Genomic DNA, 26,504 nt, shown 5'->3' with positions numbered 1-26,504 from the left:
TTGGCAGGCGAGATGTTTACCTGGGAACAGTGTTCCGTCACAGTGTTTCTACTGTTCCAGTTAAAGCAGGTGGGGAGAAGTATTCAAGGTTTCATTGTATTTTTGTTATACAACAGCAGGTTTCAGCGTTTATCGTTTGGCTGGCATTCGGGCACATTCTGCTCTTATTTATACTGGGGTAAGTCAGCAGGAATGCTGGTGTAATCAGTGGCGTTACTCTAGCTGCACAGTTTGACCCTGTGTCCTTCAGCCAGAGCGCTTAGTAAAACATTTAGCTACAATCTTAACCGAGAGGTCACAGCCCCCTAGCGTGGTGGCTGTTACATCTAATGCTTTCTATGGAGCCATCTCTAGAATACACTGACCTCAGCAGAGCCTTAACTTTCCCTGCTCCCATAACTGAAGCCCCCTTATATTCCCTGGGATTGCACCAACTCCCTCTCTGCTCCTGGAGACTCCACTCTTGCTGAGTAACTGAGGGCCCCAGGAGCATTGCTTCAATTTCTGGGAGCTGAATTCCAACAGAGTGCTGCTCCCACCTCTCTAAGCTGAGGACCCAGATTATCCTAAGCTTTGTAAAAGCCCAATGTTTCAGAGGTCCACACACCTTAAAAAGGGGTTGGTAGAGGAGGTTTCTTGACGGCAGAGATGTTAGGAGCAAGGAGAACACCCGGGACTTCACTGTAAAAGGATGAGGCTAGCCTGCTAGTTCTTTGAAACGAATCATCCATGTTTCATATCCAAGCACACGAGTGTTTTCAACCCCAGCGCCACAAGAAGTGATGCACGCTGGCAGGGATAGAAAGAGATGCTCGGAAGCAAAGCAGAAGGTACCATGATGGAGGTGATGGGGAACGTGACATGCAAAGGCACTAGCATGGAGACGACATTCAAGTTCTCACTCCATCTTAATGCATCCACGGTGCCAAGATGCTGCAGAACTCTCAGGAGTGAGCAGGAGGAAGAGAGGGGTGTGGTATTTACCTACCAGACTTAATGCATGACTTGCATTAAAGGACAAGTAGAAGAGGGTTAGGATGGCCTTGCCTTAAAGCCCCATTGCTTTTGTCAATACATGTCATAGCATAGTTTCCCTTCTGACCCACTAGAGAGTAGCACACAAGGAAATTGCACAACTTTCTCAGAAGGCTGTTCGAAGGTCTCCTAACTAAGCTTTTTAAAGCATTAACTTGTTTTCTACAAGGTTTTCTCTTGGGATTCCTTCTTCACCAATCAAGTTTGAGAGATCTCGGGTAACTGCTTAAATATTTGAGGAGGAGCATAGTAGAGTGAATATTCCTGTTACGATGTTGTGAGTACTTTTAAAGGGACATAGAAATCTTGTCAGTGGACAGCTGGAAGTCTAGTCAGTTTCAGATACTGCACTTGCCCTGCCTAAAACCACAGTCTGCTTTTGAGCCTCTCTCACCTGCTGTTGGCCTATGAAAGGTCCACAGAGATGGAAAACAAGGAGAGGACTCTACAGAGTGTTGCCAAATGACTTAAGTAAATAAACTGAAGAGAATTTTTTTTTTTTTTTAATCTGAGACACTACTTGTAACAAAGTTAAATGCTTCAGACCAATGATTTTAAGTGATGGTATCCCTTTAACTTGAATGTACACAGCTGTCAGCCTTTTGAATGACTGTTTTTGTTACATTGTTTTGAAGTCTAGGAGTAACAAAATTTGTTTAAATTCCACATTTTGGAAGAGATCCATACAAGGAAGGGAGAAGATGATCAAATACTTAGACACACATTTGTGCAGTGCCGGTTGTTTGAAGTGCAGAGCAGCAACCTCCAAGTATTTCTCTCTCAGAACTTTCATTAATAAAGTTGCTTGGGGGAGGGAAGCGGGGGGCCCATGCTGTTGTTGGAGTCATATAGTCAGATTGCTGATTCACAGCAGAATGAATTCACTGATGCAGATGACTGAGCCCATTAAGAATAGCTTTAATGGCAGGTGTTTGGCCACCACTGCATTTGTATGTTTTTAAGTATTATGATTTGTAATTTTTTTTTTTAAATTAAGTTCCAGTCTCAGTCATGGCCTGGAGAAACACTGTAGCATTAGGGGAGGGGGCTCAATCTATTGAGTCCTGCTGCTGAGATCCTTAGCAAAGGAGCTGGTCATTGTCAGCTGTGGTGGGGACACTTGCCCTCAAATTAGATTAAGTTCATCAGTTTATTTCAGAACAGCACCTGTTTAATTAGATGAGTGCAAACCCCCATACAGACACACTGGTTCAGCATCCACACAAAATTGCACTCATTTAACTTCGGTATAAAAATGATATTTTAGTTAAATAGGTACAACTGTGTGTGCAGAGCAGCCTCACAACAGCTACACAGCCTGGTAGTAACTTTTACGGGTATAAAATGTGTTTAAACAGCAGTATTTTTGTAGTTGTTGGAAGTGCTAAAATATGAAGGTAGAGGGTTGTTGAATCACAGCAAACCTTCTCCCCTCTCCCATTATTGCAAACCTTCTCCCCTCCTGAGCCATTCTACAGGCCAGGCTAAATAGATCAGAATCTAGCTTTGCTCATCTGTGTAGATATCTGCATTAGAATGCTGGGTGCCAGAGAATATTACCCCTTTCACAGAAAGAAACAAAATGCGGGAGCAGTAAAGATGCCCAGTGGCTGTTTCCCCAGGCTGGTCTGTTGGTCTACATTAGCAATTACCTGCTTGTAATTCTGCAAAGGACAGTGCTTGTAGGTGGAGCTGCTGGGGTGGACATCTTGTTGCTTCAGCTAAGCAGTGCTTCCAGTAAGGAGAAAATACTTAAATACCAAAAAAAAAAACTGGAAGAGACCCAGTAGCAAAATGCTAAACTACAAATACAGGAAAATCTTCACTGCATTTTGACATGATTTTTCCCTTTTGAACTTTTCAGTAGCTTCTGTATCAGTGGGACAACAATTAGAATTTCATGCAGATTTCATACCTACTTAATCACTTAGCAAAGACCAAAACACATCTCCATTAAGTGGAACTGATGCAAATACTGTCTCAATTAAACAGCAGACTTTGCCTTTCCCTCTCATTAGGCTAAATCAGTTCCTGGGGAGATTTTCCCCAGTTAAGCAGAGCACTGTGCACTCTGGCATATGGAGAGTTGCCAAGATTTAAAAGGTTTTTAAGGAAGGCACCCCGGGGCCAGGAGAGTTAGATTGTTAGGTTCTAGGATAACATAAACCTTCCTTTACAGTTCACTTTACATAAAACATTCAGGTGATAAGCATCAGACATTACCAACCTGGGGCATAACTTAGACCAGCAAACCAAAGAAACAAGGCTCAGAGTCCCATTACTAATCCCTATAGCCATTCAGTTCCTAGTAGTTTCCCCCCCAGGATCATAAGACTCTACAGCAACAGACTGGAGTCTCTTCAGGGAGGATCGGAGGAATAAAAGCAGAGGCAGAGAGAATTCCTAATTCTGGGTCAGCGCTTCACAGGAAGCTTGAGAATGAAAAAGGGAAAGCCCTTTTGCTGGATTCCCTACCTAATAGCTCAAAGAGCCTACATACTAACTAACCCCCTAAGACTCTTACTACCCTGCTCAGCTGTATGATCCTTCTCAGAAAAACTTTACCAAGTGGCAGTTTAGCCTCTATATAAAGACTCAACCTTAAATAGGCTTGTTAAAGGTAACAGGGTCACCTGGGGGCTGACTGGCTGATGTTCCTAATAAAACTCAGCTGTCTTCCTTCTCCTCCCAAACACAGTCCCCCCTCCCACTCCATTCCTCAGGAGTTTGGCCTAGAGCCTAAGGGATTTAGGCACCTAACTTCCATAGGTGTCTTGGGCAAGGTATATGACCTAGCATCATTTGAAAGAACCAAGGAGGTTTGTTCCTGTGTGTACAGCAGGGTGAGATGTTATGCCCACACCACAGGCTATCACATGCTGTCACAGTCTTGGGTTCATCCAAATTTTCCCCAGTATAAAGAAAAGGAAACAGAAAATGTAACTGTAAATATGATCAAGGGGAATCAAGTTGGGGCCAGAACATTTTCAGTGGAGGGGCTTCAGGTAGGGAACACACTCCCAGAGGAGATCAGGTGCATCCAGAATCTGACTGGCTTTAGGGAACGCTGCAAAACTGTCCTCTTCAGAAAAGGCTTTTGGCCATAAGAATGACACACCATTGACAGCCTCCCTAAATCCCTTCCAACAACCAATTAAAAAAAAGAGGAAATCCATAAAATCTATCCCCCAAACAGAAAACCAAACTACCCTATCCCCAGAGTTGTGACCCCAAAAGGGAGAAATGCCACAAATTCCATGAAATTCACTAGGGACTTCAATAGGTGTTGTTGATTTTGGGTGGCAAGTGCCCTGATACTGCAGTGATGGGTGGTGGTGGACTTTTTTGGCTTTTTTGTTTAATCCCACAAGTTTTCCATAATGGCCCAGTGTGGAGGAGGCTTTTGGGAATTCATAGCAGGCTAAAGCAAAATCTCTGATCCAAACCCTTGAGAATGTTGGGGTGCATGAGAGCCCCACTTTTAAACTTGGCATCATTTAGTAGCAAAAAACCCCATTGTGCCTCCCAAATGTTCCTCATCCCGTGGAATGTTGCTTATTTCAGATTTGATGTCCCCTCACTTTTGCTGCTGAAAATTATTGCGATTGCAAATAAAGCAGCATGGAACTAAGGGGCCAGAGAGAGCTATTTATGCTACAGGAGGGAAGCCTGCATTTCAGGTTTCCTGCAATCATAAGGTGTTTTTGTTTGTTTTTTTTTTGGGTGTTCCTCGTTTTGGGTCTCTTCCACATGTTTGGGCTTTGGCAGGTTGAGAGGTGTGTTGCCAGAATTATCTAGTGCCTGGCTTTTGCCTGCTTGGTGTGTGCACCGTAGACCCTCACGCTCACAGTAGCCTTGTTGGTGCTAGTCATTGACTGAGACAATAGTTGATGTAAGTCTGTGTGGCAGAATCGGGCCCATTGTTGTTGCTAGCCCTGTACAAATATTAATCCATACAACACCCCTGTGAGATAGGTATTATTACCTTCCTTGTACAGCGTGGGGGAAACTGAGGCACAGAACTGTGATGAATTTAAAGTCCAAGGACACCCATTGAGTCACTGGCACAGCTGGGCTTAGACCTCACAAATTCTGAGCCCCCCCCCGCACACTCGACTACCCCCAGCTCTTTTATTCATTAGAAACTGTGCGAGGCTGGTGCTTGCTTTATTTGCTGACCTACATCTCCTGAGCATTTGCTGACACGTTGCTTTGGCTCATCTCGCCTATGTCAGGGGGTTTCTCTTACTGACAGGCAGTGACTCAGCGAGGGTGCACCAGGGAGTTAGTCACGTGACCGCATGGGCTGCTGCTGCCAGGTCATAGGAACATTTTCATTTTTCCTTTTCTTTTCTTGCATGTAGCAGTTACATAAGTGCAGTTTTTATTTCATTCCCTTTTTCCCAGCAGCGCTCTCAGGATAATGGCTTTGTGTTTTAAAGGCTTATTTTCCAATTGCTAGAAGATTCTCCAAAAGCCTTAACACAGGCTGCAGTCCTATGGTGGACAGGGGGAGCTTTCCCATAGTAAAGAGTGTGAGGAAGGCTTGCAAATTTGGCCCTGCATTTTTTACAGGGCCCCCAACTCCCTGAGTCTGCGTCTCCAGTCCCTGTGACCATGCACAGGTGCAGAATGGATGTAAAATGCAAATCTGAATGGTAACCATTCACACTCACTTCACACTGCTGTAAATGACTGCACAGGGTGGGTAACTAGGCCCCTTCAATCAATCTGAGGCCTTATCTACACTCAAAACATGTACCAGTTTAGTTAAACTGGATTAAACTGCCATATGGACACTCTTATTTCAGCTAAAGCATGTGTTATTAGGGTTCCAGTCCAACAAGGCACTTAAACTTTAAGTATGGGTGTCATCTGCTAGGCATATGCTTGTGTATCTTGCTGGACTGGGGCCTATTACTTTACAAATTACTGCAGCAAGGTGTCAGAATAGCAGCTGTGTTAGTCTGTATTCGCAAAAAGAAAAGGAGAACTAGTGGCACCTTAGAGACTAACCAGTTTATTTGAGCATAAGCTTTCGTGAGTGAGCTGTAGCTCACGAAAGCTTATGCTCAAATAAATTGGTTAGTCTCTAAGGTGCCACAAGTACTCCTTTTCTTTTTGTAGCAAGGTGTAAATTTTTAATGGTGAGAGTAATTAACTGTTGGAATGATTTTACCAGGGGTTGTGTTGGATTCGCCATCACAAACAATGTTTAATTGCTGATTGGATGTTTTGCTAAAGAGATGTGCTAGGAATTACCTGGGGGGAAGTTGTGTGGTTTGTGGCATACAGAACGTCAGACTAGATGGTCACAATGGTCCCTTCTGGTCTTGGAATCTGTGAACAGGAGTGCCAGTAATAATCTCAGTGCTATGGCTAGAAATAGTCCTAAAGTGCCAGAGATCATCAGGGGGGTGAGGAATTGCCTGCTTCAGGTGGTGCCGGTTGAAAGCAATGGCAGAAGGATCAGCTCTACAGGAGGGCTTTGCTATGTAAACAGAGGGGGTTTTAGTCTAGGCAGAAGGTTTACCAGTCACCTTCCAAGCTGTCTTTCTGGTTGAATGGCAGCATGCGTATCTGTCACTCTCTCCCCTTTCATTGGCATCAGGAGAGCCTTGGGTATAATTGCTGGCATCCCTCTGACATAATTGCAGTAGGCCAACTTTTATACATGGCCTCTTGCGGAGCCGGAGAACAATGGAGCTGAGCTACACAACTGAATGGAAAGAATTGGGTTGGTCTGGGTCACAGCAACCTGTAGTGACTTTTAGATACAAAGCACTCTTGGCTTTTTCCTTTAAGCTTGGTTTAGGAACTGGTATAGTGTGGGCATTGTTCTAAGGAACTGGTTTCCTTAAAAAAAAAAAAACCAAAAAGAAAGTAGCACTGATGAGAGGCACTAGACACACAACCCTGCTGATTGAATCTAGTTATCCGAAGAACAGATATCAGTGTTGGGGAAGCTTGCACCGCTGCTCTTTGTTAACATCCTTCACCTCTCCTTGTTGAAGACCCTCCAGCATGAGGAGGAGGAGGAGGAGGGCTCAAGTCATAACAGCTCATTAAGGCCCTGATCCAGCAAAGCACTTAAGTACCTGAGTGGTGCCCTTGAAATCAATGGAATTGCCCCTGTGCTTAAAGCTAGGCATGTGCTTTGGGAGCCTCAGTCCTTTGAGGGGGACCAGTTATGAAGGCACTCTTTTGTGGTGTGTACTACAGCAGTAGAAGGGCACCTCCAAACTTATTTCTCAAAAACATCCACATAGCTAGCTGAGAATTACAGCTCCCAGTTCCTACTAACTGGAGCTGAATATGAACAGGCCACCTCAAGCAGTAGTTCTTACCACAAATTTTTTGGTGGCCTCAGGGTTCGGCCACCAAATCTTGCTGGTGGCCACTATGACAATTTTCCCTAAAATAATTAATGTCGGAAAAAACAAATATGTACATACACAAGTCCAAATCATAATAATTTATTTATGTAGGGTTTTTATTTGCACACAACAATAATAATGTAGTTGTCTCTTTTCTTTACTGGACCTAAACAGAATAAAAACACAGATAAGGTATTTTGCATGTTTTTGTCCTTTTTGTTGGTTTTTTTTTTTTTTTTTTGGTTGTGGCTTTTGGTTTTTTGTAGACTTGCTAGCTAGTAAGTCTGCTCCTGTGAAAAAGTGATATTCGTACATTTGTTAATATCACTTTTTCCACAGGAGCAGACTTGTTATCTAGCTCTGAGGCAGTGATGAGTAATACTTGCAAACATACATATACCACTTTTCACTGCAGATTTACTCAGCCCTGGCGAGCTGGGGGACAAATTACACCCTGGATGGGGAGGTGGGTAGGGAGACAGCGGGGGCCAAGGCTGATGGGGTAGATGGGTGAGGGGCTGGAGGTAGCAGTGGGGGGTCAGGGGTGTTGAGGGGGGTGGTGAGCGCAGAGGCCAGGGAAACGGCGCTCTCTACTGCATAGCCAAAACCCAGAGCCCCAAACCCCCTGGTCAGAGCCCATGGCTGGAGCCTACCACCTGCCACCCACCACCCTAGGCCTGAAGCTGGAAGCCTGAGCCCCACCGCCCCCGGGAAGGTGGGGAACGCACACCAGCTGTCTGGTGCTTGTGGCTCCAAAGGGGGGCAGGGCCCAACCCCTCTTTGCAGCCCCAGGGGAGGAACCACTGCTTTGCCCCCACCCTCAGTGACCGCCCAGGAGGCTGTGGCCACATTTGAGAAATGTGGACCTAGAGAATCCGTGCACTGTGTCAAAGCAGCATTTCCTGAGCTGTCTTGTCCTCCAGGGGCATAGTCCTAAAATCAAACATCTGTGTGCTAGTGTCTTCATGGTGACACTGAACATTCAGTTTTATATGAATTAAATTAGTTCCTACAAACATTTTTCTCCATCCTCGCACATTCCTAGGGAAGAGAGAAAGAAATTGACTTGTGTGGGGGTTGTCCACATATTTCTATGTCCAGAGCCCTGGCTCACCATTTTAATATTCATTTTGTTTGCGTTTCAGGTCAGCCTGAATGATTCTCACAATCAGATGGTCGTTCACTGGGCAGGAGAAAAGAGCAATGTGATTGTGGCCTTGGCTAGAGACAGTCTGGGGTTACTGAGGCCCAAGAAAAGTGATGTAAGTATGGGGATTTTTTATTATTATTACTACGGAGAGAGACTTGGAAGTACTTTTTTGTGAGGTGACATGTTTTAATCTATTCTTCCGCTTGGTAAGAGCGGGCTTTTCTGTTATATGCTTGAAAGACAATGGCCTATTCGTCTGGACTTCAGGTATAAGACCTATAGACTTTCTTGCCCCATAGATTCCCATGGGGCTAGGGCTGACTCAACCATAAACCTGCCCAGGCAGACAAATGGAGTCCTAGTGATCTGCATCATATTGTTTGTAAAATTTCCTTTACTGTGTGATGTTAACGGCAGGTAGGGGATAGGAATCTGAGACTTGACAAGTTTCCTGAATATCTTTTCCCTTGGTGAGAGGGGGAATCTGTCTCTCCTCAACGTATCACAAGGTTCAGCTTCCAAAGCCCATTGTTCCTTCCAAGACGCCATATCTCCATACTAGATTCTAGTTCCTTGCGACCCCCTCCACACTCTGCACGTCATGGCACCTGCTATCCCTAGGGCTTCCCCGAAGGGCGTTCCATGCACTGTAATAGAAAAGCCGAGACATGAATGCAGAAGTATAAGGCCCAGTATGAATACGTTATTTAGCCCTTCCTCTTATACTGGGCTGTGTTTATCTGGCTATCTTATAATCTTGGTGTGTTTGTGGTGGCACTCCCTACTTCACTGTATTCACCTGCCCACTAGAAACTGTTCATTTCTGTTTCTGTGAATTTGTGCTGGAGGGAGGTGGCAGATTGAGAGTCCCAGAAACTGTAGCTCTCGCTCTCTTTACACACTGAGCAAAAACAGTGTAGGCCTCTCCAAACTGGCCTGTGCCAACATACTTTAACCCAACTCTGGAGGGCAAAGAAGGGGTTTCATTCTCCTTGCCTCATTAAATCATTGGCCTCTCATCTCTGCCTGCCAAGAAGAGGGAGCAGAGCGCCAATTGTTGTGGCTGTTACTGTAAGGTGGACACCTGCTCAGAATGAATTAATCGGAAGCCCCTGCTGGTGCATTTCACACAGGCCAGCAAACGAGAATCGCAGGGTGATGACTTTTGGTTTATAGCAGCTCAGGCTTGATTCATAGGGGGGCAGCAGATACCCCTGAAAATAAAAACCACCATTTACTAATTATAGCTTTTGGGCCAGATTCACCCCTGCTGTGCACCTTATGTAGCCATGGCTACACCTATGGAAAGCAGGTGTAAAACACTACCCCAGTCAAAGGAGTAGCACTTGACATTCATTTTGCACTGGCATAAGTGACTGCCTAAGGTACAGGGCAGGGGCGACTGACTGCACTTCTGTGGTACCACTACACAGAATGGCAGATACCCCATTTCCGGTGATAAAGTCAACGACTGTGGTGATAAATGTTGAACGGCCCCCTCTCTAGAGAGGAAAAGTTCTATATCCCATTTCCAGGCACCTAGACAAGACATTCCTCATATCACTACAACAATGCGCAAGTAATTGTAAGCTCTTTGGAGGCAGGGACTGTCTTTTTGTTCTGTGTTTGTACAGCACCTAGCACAACAGGGTGCTGGTCCATGACTGGGGCTGCTGGATGCTGTGGTCATGCAAATAATAAATATTAATGCATACACTGAAATATTCGTGGACGTTGGCTGGAGAGAGAGAGGAAGTAGATAGATAACTACCTGTCTGTTCTGCCAGCTGGATAGAGACCACTGGAACAGCTTGCTTAGGAAACTACGTCAGGTCTGTCTCGGTGGGATAAGATAAGTAATATCTTTTGGTGGACCAACTTCTGTTGGTGAAAGAAAGCTTTCGAGCTGCATGGAGCTCTTCTTGGGGCCCTCATAGCTTGAGTGTCTCTTTCACCAACAGAATTTGGTCCAATAAAAGATTTCACCTCCCACCCCTTTGCCTCAAATATCATTGGCCCAACAAGACTACAATAATGCTACGAACAGTATTGGCTTAGGCTTTTATTGCCTTGGCTTTGGCACACAGCCGGTGCGGAGCGTACAAATCTTGTCATGTTATAGCCTCTCAGTCTTTCCCTTTGTGCATTACCCTGTGTATATTACCTTTGGTTTCCGACACTGTTGTTGCCAATAGAGAGGAGAGTGGACTCTGTCCCTTCTGTATCGTGTGTTTTTCCCCATAGTTGCATAAAAGTTGAAGAAGCCATTGTTCAAGAGCAAGGAAGGGACTGCCATCACGGAAATTAAACCTGTCTCTCCATAAAAGCAGGAGCTTTTTCTTTTGCAGGTTTATGTGTCATATGACTATGGGAAGACCTTTAAAAAGATATCGGAGAAATTCAGCTTCAGTGCAGGGAACACCAGCGATGTGGCCATCTCACAGTTCTACCACAGCCCTGCTGACAACAAAAGGGTAAGAAATGAACAAGCAGAAATAAATAAGGCCTTCCCATCACACACAAGTTGTACAGCTTTAACTATCCCAGTGGACAGGTGCTTTATACTGGTATCTCTATTCCTGTACGTGAAGGGGAATAAGCTACTCATGTATAAAGACACCTTTAGAGCAGTAGAACTGCATCCACACTAGGAGATGTGCCAGCATAATGATGCTGGTAAAAATTCACACCCCTAACTAAAATAGTTACACCAGTACAAAACCTAAATAGGCTACATAAATAAAGCTTCCCCTCTCCTCTTTTAAGAGGCTCTTAAAAGCCCAGTACTGCCATGCCAACTATAGTGAATCTTGTCCATTTGTATAGAATATTCTTTTTATTGTTCTCTTCCCCAGTGTCTGTCTGGCCTTAGTCTGTGAGCTGGAACAATACCTAATTCTTATGTAGCGTTGGTAAACAGTAGATCTCAAAGTGCTTTACAAAGGAGTCAGTATCATTATCCCCATTTTACAGAGAGAGAAACTGAGGCACAGAGCATTAAAATGATTTGCCCAAAGGAACCCAGTAGACCAGTAGGAATAGAATCCAGCTCTCAGTCCACCGTGCTGTCAACTAGACAAACCTGTCTGGTTAGGTGTTTTAATGGGGCAATCTTTCCCATGTGTCAGGAAAGCACTCAGCAGATTGTGTGTTTATATAATGTTCTTTGCTAGCTTTTTTATTAATTATTATTATTATTATTATTAAAGGATTGCTTAGTGTTGCAGGAAGTAGCTCCAAGGTTTACAGCAGAAAGAAAACATGTGTCTCTTGGGAGTTATAAATTGAATTTGATCAAGAAACTTGACTGTTCCTAGGGAAGAAAGAAGTACACCCAGTACTTTTAGTTTCTCTAGTAGGAACCTAGGCAGCTTTGTTATGTGCCATTTGTATAATTCTGTAGGAGCAAATTGTGCCCAGGGAGTGGGGGCAAACCAACAACAGGTTCCCACCTCCCACCCCTCCTGCAGGGTTTAAAATCTGAGGCAAAAAGGCAGGCAGATGGGCGAACAAGACAGCCAAGTTCAGTGCTTCCTGGAAGAGGTGGGGTTAATGGTTTCTTGAAGGTGGAGACAGGATGGTGAGGAAGAAGGCTTAGAGACAAGAATGGTGAAGGAGACCTTAGGGTTCAACAGCTGTCTGAGCAACAACTGTTCTCAGTTTGTGGAAGGTGCTAAATGCAACAGAAACCGAAATTCCTCTGTGCTGGATGAGGGCCAGTCTACGGCATGGGTCCATGACCCCTCTTTGGCATGCAGCCCCACTCCACCACCTACAGAATGGGTCCATGAACCCTCTGTAGCATGTGGCCCCACTCCACAGGGCTTCTCTTGCATCCCACTCTTAAGTGGTGCACAAACCCAATAACCTTCAACACTGAGCTGGAAAGCTGAAGGTGAAGTGGGTTAGTAATCAGTCAGCTTGACTTCACCCATCCCTAGTCTTATCTCCTGCCTGCCCCTGTGTCAACACCCTCCATGGGGGAAACTTCATATTTCCTCTGGGAAGTTACTCCATTCTGAGATTCCATTTAATTGTGCCCTAGTGACTGCAAGTCAAGTTTGCAAGTTAAAAGATCCCCCCCAACTTCCATCCCTGAAAACTTACCCTGGGATCAGAGAGTCAGGTTAGAACCTTCCTGGCTTGTATATCCCCCTAAAGCCTCTGAGATTTACATTGGGGACAAGACAGGACCTGTGCCTAGGAACCAAGAAACAGAATGAGAACCTACATCACCAAGTTCCGCCTTCAGTTACACCTTTGCAATTCCCTTGTCTTCAGCGTAGTTGCACAGGTGTTCCTTGGCCCTGCAATTGAAACTTAGCTACCAGTCCTGATGATAGTGGGGGGGGAGGGGAACGGCAAAGTCTCCAGCTAGCTCTGCTAGAGTGGTCTTGATCCTGCTGTGCTTACAGGGATAAAAAGCAGCAAGGCGCTTCTTTTTTCTTCCCTGAGCAGAACGGACGTTAGCGTGTTCCTTGTGCAGTAGCTAGGCCCTGAGACAGTGCTCTTGCCTCTTCCAGGTGCTGTCTTTAGTGTAGGTTGTATCATAGCAAACATCCCAGGTAGCTCAGCTCCAGTTCTGCTAGAATGAGATACAGGATGCAGATACAGGATGCATTCCACTGCAGATAGGTTTAGATGGTAAGCTCTCCTGCACTGCCTTTGCAGTCCATATTCCACTATGGACGCTGGCTTCCTTGTTCTGTACGGTTATATCATCTTCTGCTTATAATTCCCATTGGCTGACTGTTTCTGTTCCTGTTTCCCCTCTCCAGTACATCTTTGTGGATGCCTACACCCAGTACCTCTGGATCACCATGGACTTCTGCAGCAATATCCAGGGCTTCTCTATTCCATTCAGAGCCGCAGATCTGCTGTTACACAGTAGGATCCCTAACCTTGTTTTGGGCTTCGATAGGTCTCATCCCAACAAACAGGTGAGGAGCTGCAGTCAGAGATGAGTGCCAAGTAACGCTGCTTCTGTTGCTTTTCTGAGTACCTAAACTGCTACATACATGTTGGGAGGTTTGCTGTGAGATGTGCTTGATGGAAGAGGTGCAGTGCGCCTCTTCCCTTTTGCATATGGGGTTGAGAAGCATTTGACTCCAGTCATCTATCCATCCATCATTTTGATAAGGCAGCTATCCATCTTCCGTCCTGACTCTGGTGTTACAGTCAAACTGAGTAAGCAATAATACTTCAAGTGATGGTGTGTGGGTATATGCCACATGTGGGATATGCATGCACACCCTGTGCCCGAGTCTGGAATGTGTGTGTGTGTTTGTATGCATATTTATTTTACAAGCAGGGTATGTTGGTCTGCCCATGTGCTGTAGCTCTCATGCTCCAAATGGAGGGCATAAAAGATGGTGCGGGCTGATGCCTCTCCAGTTTCACATTCACAAAATTCATGGGGGCTGGAAGAGAGAGACTCAGAAAATATCTGATGGAAGAGGTAATGAAGCCCCTATCAGATCTGGGCCGGGGGACCCCTCACCCCCTGTAAATCAGTCTCAATAAACAGGCAGCGGCTCTCCGAGCACGAGCTGGGGAATGGAGGCTAAGGCTGTTAAGCCTAAGGAGAAGGTTTCACATGAGTGTAAGGGGCACTCATAGGTGTAAGGACAAGCCATCTTTGTCTAAAGCTGCCCTGAAGAAAAAGGATCCCTCTCCAACCCTATCAAAGTCAGGAGAGCTGGCATGTACAAGCGCCAAGAATTTCGGCCCGAGTAAATCTAGGCAAGAGAAGGAGGTGCACAAGGGTATGCATCCAGCAGTTCCAGTATTGACTCTGGTGGCGAAGACTTGAAACAAACAGCTCCTGGTGCTCCGATCCACTTCTGGAGTTGACGTTTTACTGGTAACAGCCCTGGAGGGAGCTGACTGCTATGGTGACCAGGGAATCTCTGGCTCCAGTGGTGCCACCAGTGGACACTCCTCTTACTCTAGGGCAGTCTGAGATCTACATCTACCGAGAACACATCTTTGCTCTTCCCTGTGCTCATTCATCTCTATCAGGATCATCTCTTCCTGACACAGGAAGAGACTCTTTCCTCCCACCTTTGAGGCACGGCCATCGATAACATCGGTTTCACTGGAGGTACGGGATCCAGCTTTCTCTTGGGATGAGTCACAGGCCCTGCAGGAGACTCTGCAGCATCAGACAGAGCTGAACGGGACAGGAGTGCAAGATCCGGGTTCCAGCCTCTGACCAGACATGATTGTCCAAGAGACAGGTGGTCCCCTATGCCATGGGGTCCTCCTCTGCCGATTGATCCATTCTGCTGGCTATATTGGGGACCAGGGGAGCCCTACATTAGTCACCCAGGGTTCACGAGTCCTATTTGCTGTTGCCTGGCCATCCACAACCAGCCCTGTTTGAGTATTTGGAGGAGGAAGGTGAGCCAGATCTGACAGTTTTCTGAGCAACCTCGTAGTCTTCCCCAGTGAGGCAGTAACTCCATCTTCTCCATCTCCACCGGATGACTTCAAGCAATATCAAGAGCTCATGCACAGGCTTATGGCAGAGCAACAAATTTTGCTTGAGGAAGTCCAGGAACCTCAGCAGAGTTTACTAGACATTCTTCAGTCTTGTGGTCCCAGTCAAGCGGCCCTCTACATCAATGAGGCCATCATGGACCAGCAAAGACAGTTGGTCACACTTCTGCTTGTTCTGCTTCTGCTCCCAAGAGGGACAAGAGCATATGCCATGGGGGGGGGGGGGAGGGAAAAAGAGTTTTTGTTCTCAACCACCACTGAACTCTTTGGTGGTGCAGGTGGCTGCAGAGCGGTCCAAGCAACAACACCCAAAGATTACTCCCTCTGATAAGAGATTCCGAGGAAGTCAAGTCAGCTCTTCCACCTCCCCCCAGTTCAGTTTATTGAATTATCAGGCCCTCTTGGCCAAATAGGATTTCACCAATTATACCAAGCTTATGAATTTAAGGACAAGCTCCCTGAAGAGGATAGAGTCTACTTCCAGGCCTCAGTGGATGAGGGCAGATTGGCCTCCACAGTTCCCTCCAGGCCGCAGTGGATGCAGCAGATACTGTGTCTAGGATGAGGTCTGTGCTGTTATGAGGAGAGAGACTCATGGTTGCAGTCCTCAGTTTTCCCTAGAGGTGCAGAGTACCATCCAGAATCTGCCCTTGGTATAACCAGCCTGTTCCACGAGAAGACAGATGAGTCTTTCCACTCCCTTAAAGACTCAAGGACAAAGTTTCACTCGCTGGACATTTATACCCCTGCTCTCAAAAGAAAACACCATTGATGGGGTGTAGGGCACCTCCTCAGCCTTGTGTGTTAAATCAGCGTCCTCAGGAACCACCACACAAGAGACGTGTTTATAGACGCAGGAACCCAGCCTCTGCAACATCCACCGCCACATCAAACTGACCCCCAATGAAGTTTCTTTTGACGGGATTGTCAAGACCCGCTCCCTTTATTGATGCCTCTTCATTCCCCTCCTCAGATATTCAGAGGTCGCCTTACCCCAATTTGCCAAAAACTGGAGGGCCCTAACTACAGACAGATGGGTATTAGCCACCATGAATTATTTCTATCTGATAGAGGTGCTGGTAAATCCTACGTACAAATCCCCTTCCCAGTTCCTTTTCAGCTACCTAACACCAGAAGAGTCAGTGAGCTGGTGGCACTCATGGAAGACCCACCACATACTCCCTGCTACAAAGAAAAAGTCTCATTGTGCCCACACCCCAGATTCATCCCTAAAGTAATTTCTAAGTTCCATATGAGTCAGATCATTCACTTACCTGTATTTTTCTCTAAATGACATGCCTTGGAAGAGGAGAGGCAACTGCATTCTCTGGACGTCTGAAGGGCTTTGACCTTTTTCTCTACAAAGAACAAAGGAATTAGAAAGGCTCCTAAACTGTTTTTTTTCCCATAGCAGAGCTATTGATGGGGGGGTCAAGCTATATAAGCTCAGATTTTCAAAATGGATCTTGCGGTGTATTACCCTCAGTTAACAATTAGCTCACATTCCTCCGCCCGGAGGGGATAAGGGCTCATTCCACCAGAGGGTAAGCTGCTTCGACTGCATCTCTGAGAGACATACCTGTACTGGAGATATGTAGTGCAGCTACGTGAAGCTCTTTGCATACCTTCAGGAGACATTACGCTCTGGTCCAGTCATCAACTGCTGATGCAGCCGAGGGGCAAGCAGTGCTCCAGTCAGCTATCACTTCTGTGTCCTCGCACCCAGCCCGTGTGGGACTACTGCTTGTTAATCTCCCACCTGTGGAATACACACTGGACCATCAAAGAAGAAATGGTGTTTACTTGCCTGGAACTGGAAGTTCTTCGGGATGTGTTGTCCCTATTTGTATTCCACTACCTGCCCTCCGTCCCCTTTGCTGCAAATGGTTTGGACTGCAGTAGAAATGGGAAAGTGGCCGCGTCACCTTTTATGCCCTTGATTGAGAGCATGAGGAGAGCTACAGCATATGTATGGGCCAACGGACACTGCTGGTAAAAATATCCTGGATGAGGAAATTGAGGCACACCAAGAGCTTAAGAGACTCACCCAAGATCACACAGTGCATCAGGGACAAAGCCAGGGTGTGAACCCAGGAGTTCCGACTTTCTGGTCCATTCCTCAGGCACATTCTTTAGCAATCTTACTTAATTTAAGACCTGTCATAGAGAGGAGGTGAACTAGAGCCCACTTCAAAGAAGACGTGAGCCTTATTTGTACTCTGCCCTGGGAAGAAGCAGGGAGGCTAATAAACACTAGGCTGTTGTATGATCTGCAGGCTTTATGGTTGGCAGTGGCCAAGTGTTTGTCTTGGAAAGTCACATACCACTATCACATGGGTGTGTGTTTTGATATTTCCTTGCCATAATTAGTAGATGATTTCTTCACCCAGGGTAGAGCACACAGAACATCCACTACTGTCCCAGCCCTACTTAGCCAGGATACTCCCTTTTAAATAGATAAATGCATTTTCCCTTGGGCAGCAAGGATAAAAGTGGTGGGATTTTTTTCGGGGGGGGGCAGAATCAGCCTTCGGCAGGCTCCCCTGTGCCTTCCCCTCAGTCCTACTGATCCACTGACTGCATCATTAGTAACTCATGCCAGATCACTGCCCGTGAAGTCAGCAATGACCTTTGGATCATTTACCATGGGCTGGCGGTTTTGCGTTGCAAAGGTTTGCATTGCAGATGTTTGCAGTTGGCCTTGCGCCGCACGTTGCTACTTTGGCACAAATGGCTTCTTTTTGGGCTGGGGGTGGGTGGGTAAAGCTTTTTAAATACTTGTGCCTACACCTTTTAAAGCTAGATCCCCCTCGCTTAAAACACAAATGAAAGTCTAGTGCTCTTTACAGTCCGATCTTTAAGTTACATACTAGGGGGCTGGATTCTGTGCTGCACCATCAGACAGCCAGCACAGAAGGCACAACGCAGGCATAGGTTGGAGAAAGGTAAGCTTTATGCCACCTGTGTGTGTTGTCCTGATTCTGGGCTGCTGCAGGAATGTGTTAAGTGAGTCCTACAAAAAGGATAGAGCAGCCCCCAAACCCCTCTAACTTAAAGCAGCCTCCTTGGGATTACCTCGTGCTCACAACCTGCACAGTGCTGAACTCAATACGTACTCCTGCGCTTACTCTCAGCCTCTCTACTCCTGTGCCTGACGTGCTCCTGCACCTTGGGAATTCACCCCCAGGACTTCGCAATTCATTTGCATACCCCGTACACAGCTGGAAGGATGTATAAGGGTCAGAATTGGCCCCTGTGTTTTTATTAGCTGCTGTCACTAGGCTAGCTGAGAATGCAGAGACAGGGTTGATCTTGCGGTTTGATCAGTTGTCCGAGTCAGAACTTTTGGGTTCTCATCCCTGTTTTGCAACTGACTCGCTGTGTGACTGGTTAGATCATGTCACTGAACTCTAATTTGCCTATTTGTAAGACAGATAATACTTACCTTCTTTGTAAGGGTCTACATTCATGTTTGCAAAAGCTTTTGGATATCTGCAGAAGAAAGGTGCCATGGAAGTACAGAGTAATATTTTAGAGGATTAAATAAATGTGCTGTGTCTCTGAAATGGAAAGGACCAAGACTAATGCTCACACGTCACTTCTATCAGACATCACCATTCTGCTAGATCAGTGAAAGGGCAATAACCAGTCCTTAGTCACTGTACTGCAGACTGTTACGGCCTTGTACTCTTAATTCTGAGCTAAAGAGCTTAATTCTCCTCTCTGAATGTGCGGAACTATATTGCTAATGGGTGGCAATGTTGCCTTTAGAAGTCATGCTAGATTTATTGGTGATCACTGCCTTTTGAAATCGAACTGTTACACTGAACATTGGGTCTGCGATCTGGCTGGTTCCTTGCACAAACCAGCAATAAATGTAATTATTATGATTTAAGTGCCAACAGGGTGGTTGGTATTGTAATAGAAACAGAGCAAGACGGGCTCTGCCCCTGAGGCATCACGCTTGCTATTGCTTTCCCATTAGAAGTTATTCCTAATTCTGGTTAGCCTCCTGCAAGGATGTCTCTGCAGGCAGTAATATGGCATCTGTCCGGGTTTTAGGACTGCACATGCACCTGAACCTGGCATCTGGCTCCTGCACATTTACAAGCAGATAATAGTTGCTCCTGGAAGCATTCACTTGTAGAGTAGTAGTGCATGGAGCTGCTTTGAGTGAGAATCCAGGTCCCCACGTCAGCCCTGCTTATGTAGTGTATGATTTGGGGAGCAATACAACAGATTTCCAGAATTTAGCCCTTTAGTTTTTATCCAGCCTGGACAATGATTTAGGCTCTAGTGCAGGGATGGGCAAACTTTTTGGCCTGAGGGCCACATCTGGGTATGGAAATTGTATGATGGGCCATGAATGCTCATGAAATTGGGGTGCAGGGCTCTGGCTGATGGTGTGGGCTCTGGGGTGGGGCCAGAAATGAGGAGTTCAGCGTGCAGGAGGGGGCTCCAGGCTGGGGCACGGGGGGGCGGGGGGGAATCAGGGCTGAGGGAGGGGGGTTGGGGCACAGGAGGGGGTCAGGGGTGCAGGCGCCAGGTGGCGCTTACCTCACACAGCTCCTGGAAGCAGCGACATGTCCCCACTCCGGCTCCTATCTGGAGGTGCGGCCAGGCGGCTCCGCACGCTGCCCTCTTCACAGATGTTTCCCCTGCAGCTCCCATTAGCTTCCGAATCTTGGCATGCGGAGTGGCCTCAGACCCCGCTCCTCGGCTGGAGTGTGGAGAGCAAGGTCTGGGGCTTGCCCTGCTCCCAGCAGGAACTCGAGGGCCGGATTAAACCGGCTGGAGAGCCGGATGTAGCCCACGGGCCGTAGTTTGCCCACCCCTGCTCTAGTGCCTAGAGTATCTCAGTCTCACCTGTGTCTGACATTTTGTATTGCAGCTCTGGCAATCTGACGATTTTGGGCAGACCTGGATAATGATTCAGGAACACGTGAAATCTTTTTCTTGGTATGTACTGGATCTTTGAGTCACTTTGGAACCTTTTCCCCCTTTATGTCCTCCCAGGCCTCCTTATTTCTCCCCCATCCTTTGCCAAGAACTCAGGCATAGAAGATGCTGGCAAGTACTGAGATACAGAACTCTTGTTCACCCCCAAAGTTAACCCTGTAATAAGTGGCAACCAGATATGGGGATATGGGGCAGAAGCATGACAGAAGAAAGCTAACAGTACTCTGAGCTTCTCCATATTATGCCCCCACAGCTTTCAAAAGCTAAGGATTATGAAGCTGTGTTGGTATTTGGATAGAGTCTGCAAAGGAAAAACCAGCACATAGCTGGTGTTGGTGGGTCAGTAGGTTGCCCTGTCAGTTGATTTTGACCTGTGAGGCTAAGGGACATGGATTATCTTTTTCTTCCATGTTTGTACAGCACCTAGCACCTGGAATACTGATCAAGGACTGGAGTCCTTAGGCACTGCAGCAAGACATAATACTAAGAGGCACTTTTAAAAACCATTTTTAAAACTTACTGTTCATTAAAGAGTAGGGATGTCTTGCCCCCCCCCCCCCCCCCCCCCCCCCAAAAAAAAAAAATCTAGCTCATGCGGTTATTCCCTGAACTCCTTCTGCAGTTTCAGGTAGAGACTGTTCTCCTTCACTTCCAGTCCTAAATTGTTGTTGTGCACTGTTAAACAGCTGCAGCAAAATATCAGAATCAAGATCTGTTATGTGGGTCTGAGGGGACAGTTTTACTCTAATCATTAACTGCAATGAGAGCCTTTTGAATGAAAGACCTCTTAAGATTTAAACTCTTATTGACATAAATGGCACATGCTCAGGCCTTAATAGAGCTAATGAAAGTCCCTGGAGATCAAAACTACTTACATCTATTTCATGCCATCAGTTTGCAGTGAAACTTGCACTAAGGGCCCCATTTTCGACTGGGAGGTGGTTTTTTGCTGGTTCCTTGAGTGGTCACTATAAAGAGATTTCAGAGTACTAAACAAAAAATAGTACATGCTCTCCAGTTATCGATTGCTCTGCCATTGTGATTACTTTTGTTGTCCAGTACAAGAATCCATCAGTTTCTAACTTGCAGGTTTTTTTACATTCTAGTGATAAGTAACTTGCCTTGATAAATCTCTGAAACATGCACATGGGACTGAACCAAAACCATCTCTCTGTATATCTTGAATGTTATTTATTAACTTTAATAAAATACTCCTCTTATAACTTGTATGGCGGTTGGGGAGAAAATGATGGACTTTCAGATGGATTACGAAGAACGAACAAGGAAAAAAATAATAAAACGTTGTAATTTCCTTGGTTTTCAACCAGCTGTTGAGCTGCCTACTTGGTCTTTTCAGTGTATCTTGAACATCAATTAAAAAATGGGGGGAAAATGTCAGATATTTTTTGCAGTTGTCACCCTTTATTTTGACCAGCTGTTCTGTGAGTGGTTTGAAAATCCAAATCAGAATTTCGATCCAAATTTTGCAAATAACCTCTCTTTATGAGGTGAGCCAAAACCCCGGATCTCATTATCCAATTTCAGGGTGTTCAAAATTCTGATCCAAGTTTTGATGTTTGAGCCCATCTCTTGTTAAATGAGTTGCTTATAAATACTTGGTGCTATCTTGATCGTGGCGTGAGCACAAAAAAAATATACCTGCCTTTTTTTTCTTTTTTAAATACAAGGGGCATTGACCCATATGATAAGCTGAAGACAGTTTACATAGAACGACATGAGCCTACAGGGTCCTCAACTATAATTCGCAGCACAGATTTCTTTCAAACCAGGGAAAATAAAGAAATCGTTCTGGAAGAGGTTGAAGACTTCCAGCTCAGGGACAAGTATCTGTTTGCCACAAAGACTGTGGTAAGTAGCATGTGAGAAAAATCACTGTGTAGGCTGATGTAATACATTGATCTGCTGGGTGACCGTGGGCAAGTCACTTCGGTGCCTCAGTTTCCCCATCTGAAACACAGGGATAGTGATACTGACCTACTTTGTAAAGTGCTTTGAGATCTATAGATGAAAAGCACTATATAAGGAGCTAGGTATTATGATTTGAATCCCATCTAACACCCTTTGAAGTCAGTGGAAGGGCTCTGATTTCATGGAACTGAATTGGGCTCTGAATATGCAGTATAGTAACAGACAGTGCTTAGCTAGTCAGGCTCCATTAATGAGAGAACAAAAGTAAGGGAACATACTTTAAGCCTTGAGGCAAAGCATTAAAGATTGTGTAAGGTCATGGTCAGTTTGAGAAGGAAAAATTGGTTGGAGTTAGTGAGCTGACTTCATTATCCTTTAGTGACTGGCGCTCAGCCTTGTGCTTTCTAAGAGAAATACAGTTCCTGACACCAGGGGTGAAAATTAAAAAACCCACAGCATATTAACAAACAGCACCCTGGACATGCCAGTCAGTACTTCTGCTGAGAGCTGACACACATTTGAACGAATAGTCTAGAGAGATGATTAGAGCATTTAGCAGGTCTAAAACTATGCCTACTGCTGCATCAAAGTACTTTGAGATGTTTTATTGAGCCCACTGTAAAAGCACCACCATGCTGTGTGGATAAATATAGGAGTCCAGTCTCCAGGGCTGTTCATCTGGTGTCTTACCCTAGCACACATGAACAAGAATGGCTAAATGGCTCTGTTGGAAAGACATCGTCTAAAATGAGCAGATAAAGAAAAATACTGACACTTCATCTAACAATTTGCAGTGCAGGATTAATAGGAGATCCGCTTAGAACAGCAGTATTTTTATATATTTATTTGATTTTAGGGAGTTAGGCAGAACTAGGTCAGGCTGCAAAGGGCTGGAATTCTGGAAGGAAAGAACTAGATGCTTATAAGTAAAGGGAAGGCAGAAATTGACGATAGTGGGGTGGAGCTAGGAAAAGAGGATATATGCCTGCAATAATTTAGTTAGAAGGACACGTGTCAAATAGATTAAGGCCACTAAATTGACCGATTTCAAAATTATTCTAATCTGATATGAAAAGCTTTATTCCCCCCCACCCCCGAACAAACACATGATGTTTTTATCTTAACACTATCGACTTTTTAACAAGCCAGCCCCTAGCCACTTCTCTGTGGTTCCCCCCAAATGTTTAATGCTTCTGTGGTTTCTGCAGCATTAAATTGCGAGCGTACACTGGAGCAGGAGTACTGTTTACCCTTAGCCATGTGAATATTCAACATGTAAAAGCATGCCTGAAGAGAATGGTTTGAAGGACACTTTAAATTGCTAAAAGTTGAGTCCTGCAAAAACTGAAACCCTCAACTTTTTGAATATTCGGCTGGCACTGGGCCTGTTCCGAAGCGGGATCAGGCCCTGAGTCATATGAGAGAGTTAAGATATTCTCTCTTGCTTTATTGTCAATGGGAGCTGCATGCTTTTTAGTGCTAAATTAACCCAAATAGAAAGACATTGCAAGTTTGTACTCTGTTGTCTTGTTCTGTGAGATACAGGCCTTTGTCCCCCACGTCTTTCTTATATTGCCCCCATTACCTTAGTATCTAAGCTCCTCATAATCTTTAATGCATTTTTCCTCACAATGACCCTCTGAGGGAGGGTAGTGCTATTATCTCCATTTTACAGCTGGGAAACTAAGGCACGGAGAGTCTAAATGACTTGCCCAAGGACATACCGTGAGTCTGTGGCAGAGCAGGGAATTGAACCTGAACCCCAGACTAGTGCCTCAGTCATTGGATCAGTCTTCCTTACTGCTGTCGAAGTGGATGAGATCAGTCCCCAGTGCTGCAGATTTGGGGGAGAGAGGTTTTCAGGATGTCCCTCTGCCCGTTGTTCCCCTTGGCAATACAGTTATAACAATCTGAGCACTTTTGAGTAACAGAGAAGAAAATTTGCTATTTTTAAATATCCAACTTGGGAGCATGAAGTTTAGCAGCATCGCCAACCCTAAATGTTCAAAATTCCCAAGTCAGGCCCCAAAAAATCATGAGATTTTTAATTATGTAATAACATCTAATTTTTTTTTTTGGTTTGCCTGCTGGATTTTTAGCCTTTAGGATTCACTTGGGTTACATTTTCAAATTTTCCTCTGCAACCGTAAGGATTAGTAAAAAAAAAGTTGAATCTCACATAATCCCATGACTCCTGGAGCTTGGGCTTTAAGTCAAACAACAACTATTGTGAAAATTGCAATAAAATTGGGTGAGTGGACAATATTGAGTTAGGCACCTAAATCCATATTTAGACATTGTAATGGGGGCTCAGCATTTTGAGTGGGGCCAGCCTCATTGACACAGTTGTCAGGATTCTCTGTTGAGTCAAACAATCATGATCAAGGAGCCCAGGACTCCTTGCAGGACTGAGCAAACTATCAGTCTGCAGCCCCTGAGCCTCCTGGCTAAGGCAAATAAAAGCAGTTTGGGGTAGGGGAGGGGAGAATCTGACCTTCTGTGCAGGGCAGAGTAAGCGATCAGTCTAAATCGGGAGTCCCCAGTAGCCATGCCTAGTGGTAAATGCTGAGGGAGGGGAACCCAGGCCCCCGGGTTCTGACCTAGGGCCCTATGAAGCCAGTAAACTCCCCATTAAGGGTTCAAGCATCAGCTCCTAACACATTCCCTGGGTCCCTTCCTACCATAAAGCCCATCTCAGGCATCTCCTGGGCTGGCAGTGACTCAGCATCTGTCAGTCTTTGTGATCAGCCAGTCATGCGCAGCATAATCCAGCTCCATAGTCCCAACAGCCTGAAGAATCAATAGTTCCTCTCCAGGAGCCTGCAACACATGTCCTTTTTCCTCCTCCACTAGCCCCAACTGAGCTGGGCTGCCTCCTTTTATCTGTCCCCTCCACCTGGAGCATGTGCAGCAGGGGCAAAGGGTGTGGTCTCCTAGGCCCACAGTGATTGGTCAGCCTCTGTTTGCTCAGTGGGGGGTTGATACATCTGGTTACAGGCACCTTCATTGCCCAGGTGCTGAGCACCCTTGACTCCTATTGATTTCAGTGGGAATTGTGGGTATTCAGCAACTCAGAAAATTAGGCCATTTTTTTTGGAGCCTAGGTACAGATTTAGGTGCCTAACTTAGACATCCCATGTATGGAAATTTTGGCCATGATTTTTATAACGTGATACTCATCCCTAAAACAGTAAAGATCAGCATTAAAGCATTGAGGCTAATCTGCAAAGGGCATACATAAAAACAGACACGTTAATTTCATGCAGTCTGGTTGGAAGAACTATGGGAGGAAAACATCAGCCTTTGACAACCTGGCTAATCAGTTGAGAGGTGGGGTTGTTTCCAACTTCCGAAAGAGTGCTCAGAACAATGAAGAATCTAAAGACTTAATGCTGTGCATTTGAAAGGGGTCTCACTCTCCTTTCTCAAAAGGACAGAAATCCCCAACAGATTCAAGCTAGTTTTCTAGCCATATGGCCAAGCTATCGGATTTCCAAGGCTCCTGTCGCCTTAGTTAGCACTGACAGTGTATGGGGCGAATAGATGAATAAATTGCAGAGAGGTTGCTATGTTACCAATAATAATATCTCATGTACTGGCATAAGGGGGCATACAGTTTTCAGGTTTCACAATGACAGGGAACAGTTAAGCCATTTTAATGTTTGTGGTATCCTAGTACCTCAGGATCCCATCCAAACTCGCCATCAAGTAATTGTGTTGTGGTTTTTTGGAGAGTGGGTAAGGTAGTTGCTTGCCTTTTGTACTGTTGAGTTTGTTAATTTGTATCTGATCTGTCTTTAACCTGTTCTCTATGGAATTGTGAATTTAGGAATAAAAAAAGATTCCTAGCACTTTTCCTCCTCTTCACAGCATTTATTGGGCAGCCAGCAGCAAACTTCAGTCCAGCTCTGGGTTTCCTTCAACCGCAAGCCAATGCGAGCTGCGCAGTTTGTAACCAGACATCCAGTTAAGGTAAAATGGAGTTGATTTATGGCATCTACTTATTCCTCCCTCAGCCAAAGGCACCTTAGGATCCGAATAGCATTTTTACTTGTAAACTAGTAACTACAGTAGCTAGATGGGTAGCAAAAGTAGCCTTATTCTATACTTAGTTCAAAACAGTTTGGCCTTCTCATGTTTGGAATGGAATGGAAGCAAAGTGTTACAATGATCCTGCTGTTTACACAGGAGTAACTTTACCCATGCGCATGATGCCTATTGATATAAATGGGGCTACAGACAAGAGTAAAATCACTCGTGCATACGTGTTTGCAGGATCGAGCCTGATAGAGCTGAGATAAATAGTTCTGACCATTTTTTTTAGGCATAGATTTTTAAATTAGTGTCATCTAGAGGGGAATGGCCTCTGGATTCTAAATACTGACAGCATTGCTGTGTCTCAGAAAATCGTTGTCGGCGGGGGGGAAGGGAGATCCTTCTCTCCCCTCGTGCAAGGGCCTGCCACAATAATCCGGGCCAGTGTGGGGACTGCTCCTGATAGCACCGTTGTGGATACAAATCAGCTCATGGGGGCAGGGAAGAGAGTAGTGTCA

At 45.4% G+C, this 26,504-nt stretch overlaps 1 protein-coding gene and 1 long non-coding RNA gene across 4 annotated transcripts in view; one reads left to right on the top strand and one right to left on the bottom strand.

Annotated features, from left to right (window-relative positions):
- Positions 1 to 26,504, top strand: part of SORL1 (sortilin related receptor 1) — a 99,654-nt gene that overhangs the window by 8,049 nt on the left and 65,101 nt on the right. For all 3 annotated transcript variants that reach the window (XM_074936847.1, XM_074936846.1, XM_074936845.1), the window contains exons 2-7: positions 8,558 to 8,674; positions 10,911 to 11,036; positions 13,341 to 13,502; positions 19,955 to 20,022; positions 21,711 to 21,891; positions 25,822 to 25,923. In XM_074936847.1, coding sequence (XP_074792948.1) covers positions 8,558 to 8,674; positions 10,911 to 11,036; positions 13,341 to 13,502; positions 19,955 to 20,022; positions 21,711 to 21,891; positions 25,822 to 25,923 — 756 coding nt within the window. The remainder of the gene's footprint in view (positions 1 to 8,557; positions 8,675 to 10,910; positions 11,037 to 13,340; positions 13,503 to 19,954; positions 20,023 to 21,710; positions 21,892 to 25,821; positions 25,924 to 26,504) is intronic.
- On the bottom strand, positions 8,013 to 16,398 carry LOC141976068 (uncharacterized). Its single transcript, XR_012636062.1, has 3 exons — positions 16,338 to 16,398; positions 10,727 to 11,019; positions 8,013 to 9,209 (listed from the first exon to the last, which is right to left on the bottom strand). It is a non-coding gene; the product is annotated as an uncharacterized LOC141976068 (long non-coding RNA).

This window comes from Natator depressus, chromosome 22, assembly GCF_965152275.1.
Source record: "Natator depressus isolate rNatDep1 chromosome 22, rNatDep2.hap1, whole genome shotgun sequence".
Lineage (NCBI taxonomy): Eukaryota > Metazoa > Chordata > Testudines > Cheloniidae > Natator > Natator depressus.
This window is presented reverse-complemented; position numbering and strand designations above follow the sequence as displayed.